The sequence below is a fragment of the Pleurodeles waltl genome, chromosome 8, assembly GCF_031143425.1.
Source record: "Pleurodeles waltl isolate 20211129_DDA chromosome 8, aPleWal1.hap1.20221129, whole genome shotgun sequence".
Lineage (NCBI taxonomy): Eukaryota > Metazoa > Chordata > Amphibia > Caudata > Salamandridae > Pleurodeles > Pleurodeles waltl.
The window spans coordinates 63,878,555-63,891,725 of record NC_090447.1 but is presented as its reverse complement, the minus strand read 5'-3'; the positions used below and the strand labels follow the sequence as shown (position 1 = coordinate 63,891,725).

Below are 13,171 nucleotides of genomic sequence, written 5' to 3'. Positions count from 1 at the left end.
CCAGCCTGATTTGCAGGTTCGTCCCGGTGAAGAAAATCTCCATAAAAGAGACTAAGGGGGTTATTCCAACTTTGGAGGAAGTGGTAATCCGTCCCAAAAGTGACGGTAAAGTGACGGATATACCACCAGCCATATTACAAGTCCATTATATCCTATGGAACTCGTAATACAGCTGGTGGTAAATCCGTCACATTTGGGATGGATTACCACCTCCTCCAAAGTTGGAATAACCCCCTAAATCCGAATGTAGAAAGTTGACCGGGACCTCCCAGACAGCATATCTGAGGAGGGCTGCAAGGACGTTGGATCAAGATCCAGGTTTACCCCAGTCAAAGGATTTTCGCCTCGAAAAAACAACTAAGTCCGAAGGTAAAAATCTCCACCGAGGATTCCCGTGACGCGTATCTGGAGAAGAGTTCCAGGAGGCCGGATTGGACTGGCAGGTTCGTCCCGCTGAAGAAAATCTTCAGAAAATAGACTAAGTCCGAAGGTAAACTTTTGACCGAGGCCTCCCGCGTCCTGTAGCCGAGCCGGGCTCCATCCTTAAACCTTGACTTTGCCCCGGTCGAGGTGCAACCAGATGACCCGATTGGCGCTTTTTGTTTCTAGGCGCTAAAAAAACAATAATTCTTTAAAAATTCATATCTCCGGTTCCCCTTATCCGATTTTATTCGTTTTTGTGTCATTTTAAAGATAAAACTATAATCTATTTTGATGAATTGGTTTTGGATTTTTAAACTGTTTCCTCTGTTTTATTTAATTACTGTTTTGTGATATTTGAATGCTTTACACTCTGTCTCCTAAGTTTAGCCTTGTCACTCGTTGCCAAGCTACCAAGGTTTGAGTTGGGTTTAATTTACTGAGACTTACCTGGACCTAAGTGGAGGTTAGTGGCCTATTGCTTAGTGTAGGTACCTACCTACCCTTACCAATAAACCATTTTCCAACACCTTTGATTTGCAAAATCATGTAAACCTAGGGCAGCTCCAAAACCTTACACCTCCCCAGATCAGGCGTAATGAGGAGAAATATTTTAATTTCTCCTTGTTTTTTCCTCTTTCCCTATGTGGGGCATTCTGCAGCACACATAGGAAGAGGAAAACACCTCTCAGGATTGCTTTTGTGCACAAAGGTGCCCCTTGCTGCACCAAAAACAATTCTGCATGCAACACCGGCACCCTTGCACCATGGTGCAATGGTACCTGCATTAGTGCTAGGCAGTCAATTGTGCACCAGCACAGGTGTAAAGGACAGGAATGCACCATATTTCATAAATACCGTACATTCATGTTGTTTCATATTGGTGTAGAACAGCGCAGCAGTGAAGACTTGCGGCTCTGCCCTACGCTAATTCCCCATAAATATGGGCCCTAGTTTCTAGCAAAAAGACATTTGAGGGGACATGATAATGCATGCAGCGTGTTGTGCATGTTTGTAGCTTCTAGTATAACCTGATTCTATAGAATGGTGCCTTGGGTGACCACAGAACACAGAATAGATTTGAAGGATTCACTTTGATGAATTACTATTTTGACAGAGCAGTATAGGATGAAACAATTTAAAAAAGGGTCAGGGTTTCCCTTGCGTGAATGTGAAGAATCAGATAACACCTGATGGCCCATTGTCCATGGCATCAAAGGCAGCAGTCAGGCTAAGCAGGATGATGAGACATGGATCATCTTTATTTGTGATGAATGGAACATCATCCTCTTCAACCCCTGCACTAGAGCTGGGATGAAGGTTGTGAAGACTATTGAAGCCAGTTAGCTACTGCTCATGGAATAATTTGTCCCTTGAAAAGGCGTGTATGATGGTGTGGTGATGTGTGCATAATCAATGGACATATTTGTCCATTATAAGAGGACCCAAAGGTAGAAATATTTTTTTTTAATTGACAGTTGTTCAGACCATTGTAGAAGAAGTGGGTATTGGCAGGTTAGCTAACACAAGGTAAGGCTCAAAGTTAAAGTTTAAAAAAAATCAAGAAAGAACCCCTGACATTTTGTACAGCCGTACCCTAGTATAATTCAACACACAGTTTAGTACTGATGCAGTACTGATTTAAGGGTTAACTTTGGGATTGTGGCAATGAAAGTTAAGCGAGGTATGTTATCTAGCATGAGCTGTCTCTAAGAATGGCCCTCTGCGTGTATTCTGTGACTTTGAAATGTCCTTAGTATCCGTGCACGGATCTGCTTTGTTTTGATGCTGTATATTATAGGGTTTACCACAGGTGGCCCCAGCAGGTACACATTGGCCAACATAGTAGGAAATAGAGTAGAGTGATGCTGTCTAACCCTGTGGACCACTGATATACCAATAAGAGGAATATAAAACATCAGCACAGCACAGATATGGGAGATACATGTATTAAGTGCCTTAAACTGGGCATCTTTGGTTGCAATCTTCAGGACAGCCCATAAGATCATTACATAAGAAAATAAAATGAAGAGAGAATCCAGGCCCCAGGAGAGGATGACAGCGACCATTCCAAAAACGCTATTTACTTTTATGTCTGCACATGCAAGCCTAATTATATCCTGATGTAAACAATAAGAGTGTGACAACATATGTGACTTGCAGAAGGGAAATCTTATTGTGAGTAAGGGAAGCGGCAACACTATACAGATGCCGCGAGTAAATATTGCAAGACTGATGTTTTCTATTAATGAGTTTGTTAGAATGGCCGTGTATCTGAGAGGCTTACATATGGCTATATATCGATCGAAGGCCATGGCTAGCAACACACCTGACTCAATTTCTGGAAGAAAATGGATGAAGAACATTTGCGCTAAACAGGCATTAATGTTGATTTCTGGGGCTTGGAAGCAGAAGATGCTGAGGATAGTTGGAAGAGTGGTCAGGGCCACACCAAGGTCAATGAGTGCCAGCATGGCCAGCAGACAGTACATAGGTGTGTGGAGGCTGCGCTCTGTCCTGATGATGAAGAGTATGGTGCAATTCCCCATGATTGAGATGATGTATAGGAAACAAAAAGGAAAAGCCAACCAGTGTTGGCTCTCTTCCATTCCAGGGATGCCAACCAGGATGAAGTTTGAAGGAGTTTGATTACCCAACTCCATCATGTTATTCAGGAACCATGTGAAATGTAAGAATGAAAGATCCTGAAAGAAATAAAGAAATGATTCACATATTTTGTATCACTTTATCATCATCATCAGCAGGTGGCTTGTCAGAAGCTCACTGACATATTAAGAAAATGCATCTTTGCCCCATGACAAAATTGTAGGATTCAAGATCCAACAGGAACTCCTAAGCATATTGTAGTGACAAGATATTCCTCTTTTCTTACAACTATAATAAGATTGTGGTTAAAATTCAGATTGGGTGATTGGGTTAAATTAAGCTATGCCCTTATTTGAACTATTATTAGCATAACCCTTTAAAGAACAACAATATACCTATTAGTAAAACAATAACAGGAAGCAGGCCCTCCAGAACAGAATAACAGTAACAACAGTAACTTAAAATTGTACTCGATGATATAACCTTGAACCCAGTAAATTCATCATTATAACTCATCTGGAATTTATTCACCTGCAACAGCCATACCTAGTGCATTCAGTGGATTCTATTCCCCGTTTGCTTACTGTTGTTGCATAGTTACAACATCCTCCTAAGCAATCTCATACTGAAGCAGCTTCAAAAAGATTCATGTTCCTTCTTGTGCATACCTTTTAGTACATATATCTAACTTCCATACCATGGTTAGACAGACTATTCAATAGCCAAAAGTCTAGGTATGGAGTAGGATAGGGATTTGTTTATTATGGGATGTGCATAGAAAACATTAATTCTAAACGTTGCCCTCGCATCTACTGGAATAGCAAGGTATATGGTTGTTTACCATCTTCTATGCAAAATACATGGGGTGAACATGATACTTTTGACATCTGAAATGTTTATTGTCATTCCCAGAGCTAGACAAATTCTGATAGGGGATTTTAGTTTTGAACTTACTGGTCGAACAGATGCAACATCTGAGAATGTCTGGTAGTCTCCAAAGAAGTTGGATTTATGTCAGAAGGATCTGAATCCACTGGATTTTAGAATGGCTCCTCACTTTAGGGACCAGGATTGGAGACATTCATGCTAGTCAATAGGAATGATGTAATAGCCATCTAATCTTCAACTAAAAGGTATGCCCAAGAAGGAAAGAGGACCCTTCTGGAGCTGCATCATTAAGTTGTTGCTTAGGAAGATATTGTAACGATGCAACAAGATTCAGCAAATGGGGAATGCAATCCACAGAAAGCATTATGTATTGCCTGTGGCAGGTGAATAGATTCCAGAAGAGCTGTAAGAATGGATCCAGTGGGTCTCAAGCTATATCATCCAGATGAGTTTTAAGGGTAGTGTTTTGAATGTTATTCTGTTCTATAGGGCCTGCTCCCTTTTTTATACTTTTATATTTTCTTGTTTTGTTTATGGCCCTGCTATTGGCTACAGAAAAATGGTGCTGCTGTTGGTTTTAACCAGATCAAGGGCTATTGAAATTAAGTCATCATTTTAACACATTACGCATGCATTCCACAGAATGTAGCTGGATGGTCATTGAGAACAAAAACTGAGCAAAAGTTGATAAATCCATGCAGTGAAACAAAGTACTTAGGATAAAGTGGTTAATACTTTGGCTTGGTGTCAATTTTGTTCACATAGGATATACTGAGCTAAAAAAGGAAGACAACAGGCCATCAACCATAATAACTTTGGTAGTGCAAATACTCTAGAAAAAGTGTGTAGGGCCAGATGTATGTAGCTTTTTCTTGTCACAAACGGCCCGATTAGCAGAAAAATGCATTTTGCTATGAACTAACCTTATTTAGCGTTTCAGTAATCTATTTACAGAATTAAAAAATAGATTTGGAAGGGCCGTGCCGAGGGCGTCCCTTCCAAATAGCGAGAAACAGGGGGATGTATGATTGTTTTGTGACAGCAATTGCGGTTCGAAAACAATCGCAGTTACCACCAGTTTCAAATTGTTGATAAGCCATTTATAAAGGGTAAAAGGTTCCCTTCCTATTTGTGAATGGAGGCAAAAAAAAAATTTCAGAGCAGGTGGTAGTCCCAGGGACCACTGCCTACTCTGATAAAATTAAACAGAAACATTTAATTTTCCTTTTTGAAATGCATCCCGTTTTCCTTTGAGGAAAATGTGTGCATGTAAAAAATAAAAATAAAATGCTTTATTTAAAAAGCAGTCACAACCATGATGGTATGCTGTCTCCAGCAGGACACCATCCCTGTGAGTGCAGCCATTCCCAATGGGGTCGCAAATTGTGACGTACCTCATTAATATTGATGAGGTAGGTAATTTGCCAGCCGATTGGGAATTGCACAGTGTGAGTTACACTGTTGTACATTTGGTTTTCTAACTCCCAATTTGTTACTCACACATTAGTCGCAAATTACGAGTCGCAAAACTCACGATTGTACATCGGGCCCATAGTGCTTTGACTTGATTTCATTTCATCATACAGGAAAATACTGAGCCTGAAAGGAAAGGAAGTCATAATCGGGTCTCTATTGTTAACACTGAGGGAACAGGAGGAGTGTACTGTTTGCATGTATATGTTAAGAGCCCTGCAAGTAGAAGTGCTTGTTACTTTGATTTGGGACCATTTCATCATACAAAAAGCATTGAGGCAAGAAAGGAAGATGACAAGCCCTACCAGGGTCTCCTAATGCTGAGGGCAACAGGAGGTGCGTACTGCTTGCTTGTAGATGTTGCGAGCCCTGCAAGTATAAAGTGTATACTGCTTAATCCTATATTGATTAGTGCCCTGCAAGGTAAGTGGTTGACGACAAGGACCTTTTAATCCTGGCTCAATGTTTACTAGATTATTCTCTCAATCAATTTGCGGAGAGTGCCTATTCATAATAAGAAAGTGCTCCTTTATAATTCTGTCTATGTTAGTTTTGAGTCTGCGATGCTCATAAACTAAAGGAATTAAGAAAAATATCATGTCTTCTCATTGGAGACAGGTTATGTTCACTTGCCGACATGTATGTGTTTGTTACTAACAAAGTACTACCTCAACAACCTTTTTTGTTTGTCATTAGAGCGGTACAAGTACAGACTATGTGGCAAATATCTATCTTGAGTACTTACAAGGCCGGCATGTAGTCTCAGCGGAGGATTTCTTCCACATAGGGGAATTAAAGCAGGTGCAGAGCTCGCCTAGTCGGAGGTTCATCAGTTTGAGCTTAGAATTTAAACCAATCAGTTCCCTAATTATGATTGGCGTTTTAGGAGGCCAGATGATCCTCTTATCATCCAAGCATGGCATGTCTTGGACAGCACATCTTTATCACTGATGGATGAGATCTTTTTACCATTTGAATTTATGACTCCATTAAAAGCTGGATGTGAAAACAGGCCCATAGTCCTCTGCCTTAAAAGTAGTTAGAGCCAGGATTAAGTAGTAATGATCCAAGGGGTTTCTTGGATCACCTATGGTCTTCCTCAATACTACTTAAGATGGAAATCGATTCGCTTTTTTAGCTTGTAACAAAATTTCAAACAAGCACCCAGGCTGCTTACGTTCTGTTTCCGAAGTCCAAACTCAAGTAAAATTTGAGCTGGAGTGGCATGGCGGGGGAGATTAAACATATGTTGGTATGTGCCTGTTATAGCTTTATCAATTATTTTGTCAGCTCTTCTTCTAAAGACCTCAGCTCCATATGTGAGAGACGGAAAATACTTGGCAGCCATGAATGCCTGGAGAGACATTCCTTTTAAACAGTTTCTTAAAGACCAGAAAGCGGAGGTCAGTCTGTTGTTTCTCCTTTCTATCACAATGCAGTGTTTGGTAAAAGCAGCTCTTGAATCAAAGATTATGCCCACATATTTGTACTCTGACACAGGTTCCAAGATTTAACCATCTAGATGAACAAATTGGAAGCATGCATCTTTTGGTGTTCACTAACATTGTTTTTGTTTTGTTGAGGTTGACTCAAGCCTGTGATTTGCAGTACGAAGGGCAGTCGAATTAATTAGTCCCTGTAGGCTGACCTTGATGTAACTGATCAGAACGACATTGTCGACATACAGCATGTGAGAGTGGGTAAACCCAGACATTGTGGGAGAATATGAGTTAATGCTATTGAGGGCCGTTGGCAATACAGAACCAAGACACACCCTTGTTTAAGTTCATTACTTTTAGGCATTTTCTTCGAGATCGAACCAACTGTGCCTAGCCTTACCCTTGTTCATGTATCGGCGTTCAACAATTGAATGGCTCCTGAGAGAAGAGGAAATATTCTCAAGTTTTTGCAGCTTGGACCACAAGATATTACGCTGTACTGTGTCAAAGGTGGAGCAGAAGTCCACACAACATAGATGTAGACTTGAGGAGGGTAGAATACCTTGATGATTAGTAGAACTAATATTAGGATGTTTGCAGTTGTACCTGTTGTCTTAATGAACCCGGTCTGCTTCACTGGAACTGTTGGACCTGGCCCTTTTTGTAGGGTCATCCCCAAACTTTTTGCCTCCATCCTCCTATTTTCTCTGACCTGTGTTTGTTGGCTTTAGGACTCTGGGCACTTTACAACTGCTAACCAATGCTAAAGTGCATATGCTCTTTGTCTACATTGTATTGGTGCTTGGTTTATCCATGATTGGCATTTTTGATTTACTAGTAAGTCCAGAGTAAAGTGCACTAGAGGTGACCAGGGTCTGGAAATCAAATGCTACTAGTGGGCCTGCAGCACTTATTGTGCCACCCACATGAGTAGCCCTGTAAACATGTCTCAGACCTGCCACACAGTGTCTGTGTGTGCAGTCTTATACTGCCAGTTCGACCTGGCAAGTGTACCCTCTTGCTATGCCCAAACGTTCCCTTTTACTACTTGTAAGTCACCCCTAAGCTAGGCCCAAGGCTGGCCCGTGGGCAGGGTGCAGTGTATTTAAAAGGTAGGACATGTACTAGTGTGTTGTACATGTTCTCATAATAAATTACTGCTAAATTAGGTTTTCATTATTGCAAGGCCTATCTCTTCCATAGGTAAACATGAGGATTGACTTTAAATACCTTTTAAGTGTAATTTCCCATTGGGAGCAGATAAAGAAATGGAGTTTGGGGTCTCTGAATTCCCAATTTAAAAATACATTTTGTGGTAGAGTTGGTTTTTAGATTGCTAGTTTGAAAATACCACTTTTAGAAAGTGGGCATTTTCTTGCTTAACCATTCTGTGCCTCTGTCTGGCTGCTGAATACACGTATGGGTGAGACTGACAGTTGGGCTGTTTGTAAATTCACTTTAGACAGTGACACAAATGAAGCTGAGGTGTGTCCTGCATCTCCTGATGGGTCTTCCTGGGCTTGAATGGGAGGGAGGAGCCAACACCTGAACTTAAAAGGGCTGTGCCTGCCCTCACACAATACAGTCTCCAACCCCCCTAGAGTGTATCTGTGGTAGGGCAAGAAAAAGGCAGAGTCTTGTGCACCACAAAGATTTTCCTTTGAAGTTTGCCTGCTTAGAGGCAGAAATAAGTATAAGTATTGGACTGCTGCACCCACAACTTCAGAACACTTCTGGAGCAAAGAGACCCTCTGCCAAGGAGAAGAGCTAGATGCTTGAGGAGGACCTGCCACTCTGCCATTTGCTTTGCTCTGCAGGCCTGCTGCTGCTCCTTCTGCCATGGGAGTGAAAAGAATGGACTTTGCAAGTATCCTACTTGCAAAGATTCTCCAAGGGCTTGGACTGAGCTTGTCTCCTGTTTAGAAGTCTCAGATAAATCATCCGCCAGTGCCTGGGCTCTCTGCTGAGAGTCCTCTCTGCTGAGAGTCCTAACTTGCTAAGTGGTGCCAAATCCAGTCCCTGCGCCCTTAGAAGTAGAAGCTTGTAGCCTGCGAGGGAAATTCCATGCACCGATGTGTGCGCGATAAAATAATCGAATCATCACCTGTAACACGGCTGAAAATTCAATGCAGCGCTGGCCTTGCAGCTGATGAATTGACGCATCGCCTGTTCTCAGCGCAGAGCCCTTTGCACAGTAGATCAGAATTTTCCATTGATCCTAGATGTCAAAATCTTCAGCATCGCAGCAAGGACCTGAGGCTGTGGGCCCGGGAATCAATGCATTGTTCTCATGCGGGGAAAAGAATCAATGCATCACCTACCTGGTGGGGAAGAATCGACGCACGGTCTCACCTGTGAGTAAGGAATCAACGCATCACTTGCTTTTCTGATGCATTGCCTCACCTGTGGATTTACCTATGACGCATACCAGGTACTTTGTACTAAAACAACACATCAATTGATTTCTATGGATTAAGACCCTTTTTACTTTTAAAAATACATATCTTTGCTTGTGTATGTTGGATTTTTGTCATTTTGGGCATCTTTGATTTAGATATTGGCTATTTTTCTAAACAGGTGTGGAGTCCTTTTGGGATGTTTTCACTGTTTCACCGTGTGTGTTTGTATAAATACTTTACACATTGCCTCTGAGATAAGACTAACTGCTTGTGCCAAGCTACCCAGGGGTTAGCTGAGCTGTGTATCTCCCTTAGCCTGACTAAAGTGAGAGTCCCTACTTGGACAGGATAGGGACCCCATTTCTAACGTGGTAATCAGTGGTAAGGATGGGACTTATATTTGTACTTGACATACTGTGATTGGTGTATACTACTTTCCATAATGCAGACCATTACATACCTGCATACTGTTTTTGTCTTTCTCCTTTTGGCAACTCTTGAGTATGGACCACAATCATGTCTCAGTCTGGTGAGCCATCAGCTCCAGCTGCAGATTTGGTGTTTGAACAGGAGAGATTGGGAACCCATATGGTGCCTCAGCTCAAAAAGTTCCTCAGGAAGTTCAGATGTCTTTTTAAAGGATTCACTAGGAAGCAGGAGCTGCAAAAGGCACTGAGTGCCTGGTTGGCAGCTTGGGAGGCTAGTGAGCACACAGTGGATGTGACTGATGTTGAGGAGGAGGAGCAAAGTCTGCACTTGGGACAGCTGGCAGAACCAGCATCGCCTGTGGGACGGGGGTGTGGGGTAGCCGGAATAGTGGAAGAGCTCCCTCAAGAGTTGGCAGCAGTGTTTCCTCTCCAGGTCTGTCTCCAGAGGAGCTGGAGAATAGGCGGAGAGTCAGGAAGCTCAAGATGGAGCAGCTAAAGCTTGGGTTAAAGCACAAGAGAGAAAAAGCTTTGGAAGAAATGAGAAAGGCTGATGCAGAGAAGAAAGCTCTCTTAGCTCATGGAGCTCGGTCTGATGGTGCTGGAAGCGAGGTGGGCTTAGTTCAGCCAGATGATGGCAGCAAAAGTGGTATGTCCAGTACTGTGGGAGAAGTGCACATGCCCAGAGACTTGGTGCCCAACTTGAAGGAGGGGTATGACGAACACCAGGAGGTTTCAGGTTTATGAGGTAGCTCCAGTGGCGTGCAGGGTCCTTGAGGTGGATTGGGGAACTGGCTCGGGGAGTCATATTCCTAGTGGTGGGAGGGACGCTCTACTGACTCCAGAGGAGAGTGACAGGGAGAGGGGTTCCCCCTGATAGACCTCCTGATAGTGAAGTATGGAGACAACCCGGAAGAGTGTCGGGACAGTCAGGTACTGTCTCACCAGTCTCAGAAGGGTGATATGGGGTACTTTTTCAAGCACTGGATGGTGAGGTGGAGGCTGGTTTGGTTAAAACATGTGAGGGGTTGTGTGATGTGATTTCCAGAGCTATGCCAACACCAGGTGGAGTGTGAGTTCTCTGACGCCCAGGGAACTTGCACTGGAGGCAGCCCTCTGGGTGAGTAGCAGAGAGTCTGAAGAGGCATTTAGGGGTGCTCCTGAAGGGAGTGACTCAAGTTTTCCCCCACCAAGGACGGTGGGGGAGATTTGCAGTGAACATTCCTGCAATCAGACGTTGTCATTCATGCACCTGCAGAAGTCACTCAGAAGGCTTGCCTTGTATTACAGAGGAATATCCTGCTGCTTGAGGCCTGCTTTGTACCTCAGAGGACTGCCCTGCTGCTTGAGGCCTGCCTTGTTTCATGAATCCAGGACTACCAGAGTGACTCCAATGTGCTAGTTGGCTGGCTTCTGTTCTGAGCAACAAGGACACAAACGCTCCACCCACATTTAATTTGCATCTTGACCCAGCCTGAAGTGAGCCCTATTGTCCAAAGTGGCACCCACCCAACCTTGGACCCTTGAAGGTGATGCTAAAGGTACCAAAAAGTGCTTTGAGAACCGATAGGAGAACGAGATCTACCTATTCCCCGATCCACCCAAGGTACATTGCTGGCCAACCTGACTTTGTGGTAGCTTCTGCTGTACTCTTTTGCAGAGCAACAAATCATGTTCAGTGGCCTGGTGGAGAGTTTTAACAAGACCCTGAAGAACATGATCATGGCTTTGTCTGACAAGCTCAGGAGGAGATTGGATGTTCTCCTCCCATGCCTGCTGTTTGCTTACAGGGATGCACCCCAGACGGGGGTTTGCTTGAGCCACTTTAAGTTACTGTTTGGTCACCCTGTAAGAGGCCCATTGTGTTTGGTGAGAGAGTCTTGGGAGAAGCCTCTCAAAGAGTCCAATCAGAATGTGCTTGATTATGTGTTAGGCCTGCAGTCATGTATCACAGAGTACATGAAGAAGGCAAGCAGCAACCTGGAGGCCAACCAAAAGGTTATCATGCCTGAGTACCATTCAGGTCAGTTAGTGTGGGTTTTGGAGCCTCTGGCTCCTAGGCCCCTCTAAGCCAAATGGACTGCCCCTTCCCATTTTGGAGAAAAAGGGAAAGGTCACCTATCTGGTAGACCTTGGCATCCCCAAGGATCCCCACTGGATCCTCCATGTCAACAGACTTAACCCCCACCAAGACAGGGCAGACATGACCATGTGTATGGTCACAAATGAGGGAAAGGAGGAGGAGAGTGAACCTCTGCCAGACCTCCGCTTTACCAATGCACAAGATTGGTCTTTGGAGGGGGTAGTACTCTCCCCCAAGATAACAGAACAGCAGCAACAGGACTTCAGACAAGTATTGAAGCAGTTTGCTGGGCTGTTTTCTCTGACCCCTGGACTCACCTCTTGGTGTGTCCATGACATTTGCACTGGTGACAGTGTACCTGTGAAAAATAAGTTGCACAGGTTGTCAGACCAGGTCAGAGCCAACATCAAAGCTGGGGTAGCTAAGATGTTGGAGTTAAGGGTAATTAAGCCCTCTGATAGTCCTTCGGCCACTCCAGTGGTGCTGGTACCCAAACCTAATCCCCAAGGTGGGAAGAAGGAGCTAAGTTTCTTTGTACACTATAGAGGTTTGAATGCTGTCACTAAGACTGATCTCACCCCATCCCTGTAGCTGATGATCTCATTGACGGTTTGGGGGCTGCTAAGTTCCTGAGCAAATTTGGTCTGACCTCAGGATACTGGCAGACTGCCCAAAGTGAACGAGCCAAGGAGAGATCATCATTTTCCAACTCAGAAGGCCACTTTCAGTTCAAGGTGATGTCCTTTGGGTTGAAAATGCCCCTGCCACCTTCCAACGGTTGGTGAATAGAGTCTTTTCTAGGTTGGAACCTTTCAGTGCAGTTTATCTGAATGATATAGCTGTATTTAGTTCCACCTGGGAGGATCACCTGGTCCACCTGAAGGAAGTGCTTCAGGCCTTGCTCGAGGCAGGCCAGACTATCAATCTAGCAAATGCCAGATAGGGCAGAGCTCAGTGGTGTAGCTCAGCCACCTTGTAGGTAGAGGCCACGTACAGCCTCTCAAGCCCAAAATACAGACCATCCAGGATTGGGAGGCTCCTAAAATACAGACTGAGGTCAGGGCCTTTTTTGGTGTGACTGGGTATTACAGGAGGTTTATCCAGAATTATGGGACCATTGTGGCCCCTCTGCCAGAGCTCACCTCCAAGAAACAGCCCAAGAAAGGCATTTGGAACCCAGAGTGTCAGAAGGTCTTTGACACTCAGAATGAGGCAATGTGTTCAGCACAACTGCTACTGGCCCCTGAGTACAATAAATAATTTATTGTGCAAACAGATGCTTCAGAGACAGGGACTGTGGCAGGGCTGGCACAAGTGAATGAGGAGGGCCAGGGTCAGCCAGTTGCCTTCATCAGCAGGCGACTACTCCCCAGAGAGCAAAGATGGAGTGTCATTGAGAGCGTGGCCTGTGCTGTGGTCTTGTCCCTGAAGAAGTTG

General features: G+C 43.9%; 1 protein-coding gene across 1 annotated transcript; it reads right to left on the bottom strand.

Annotated features, from left to right (window-relative positions):
• Positions 1–2,129: 2,129 nt before the first annotated feature.
• LOC138249454 (olfactory receptor 51G2-like) lies at positions 2,130–3,083 on the bottom strand. Its single transcript, XM_069203414.1, has one exon. The coding sequence runs from the start codon at positions 3,081–3,083 to the stop codon at positions 2,130–2,132; it is 954 nt and encodes a 317-aa protein (XP_069059515.1).
• Between the last annotated feature and the right edge of the window lie 10,088 nt (positions 3,084–13,171).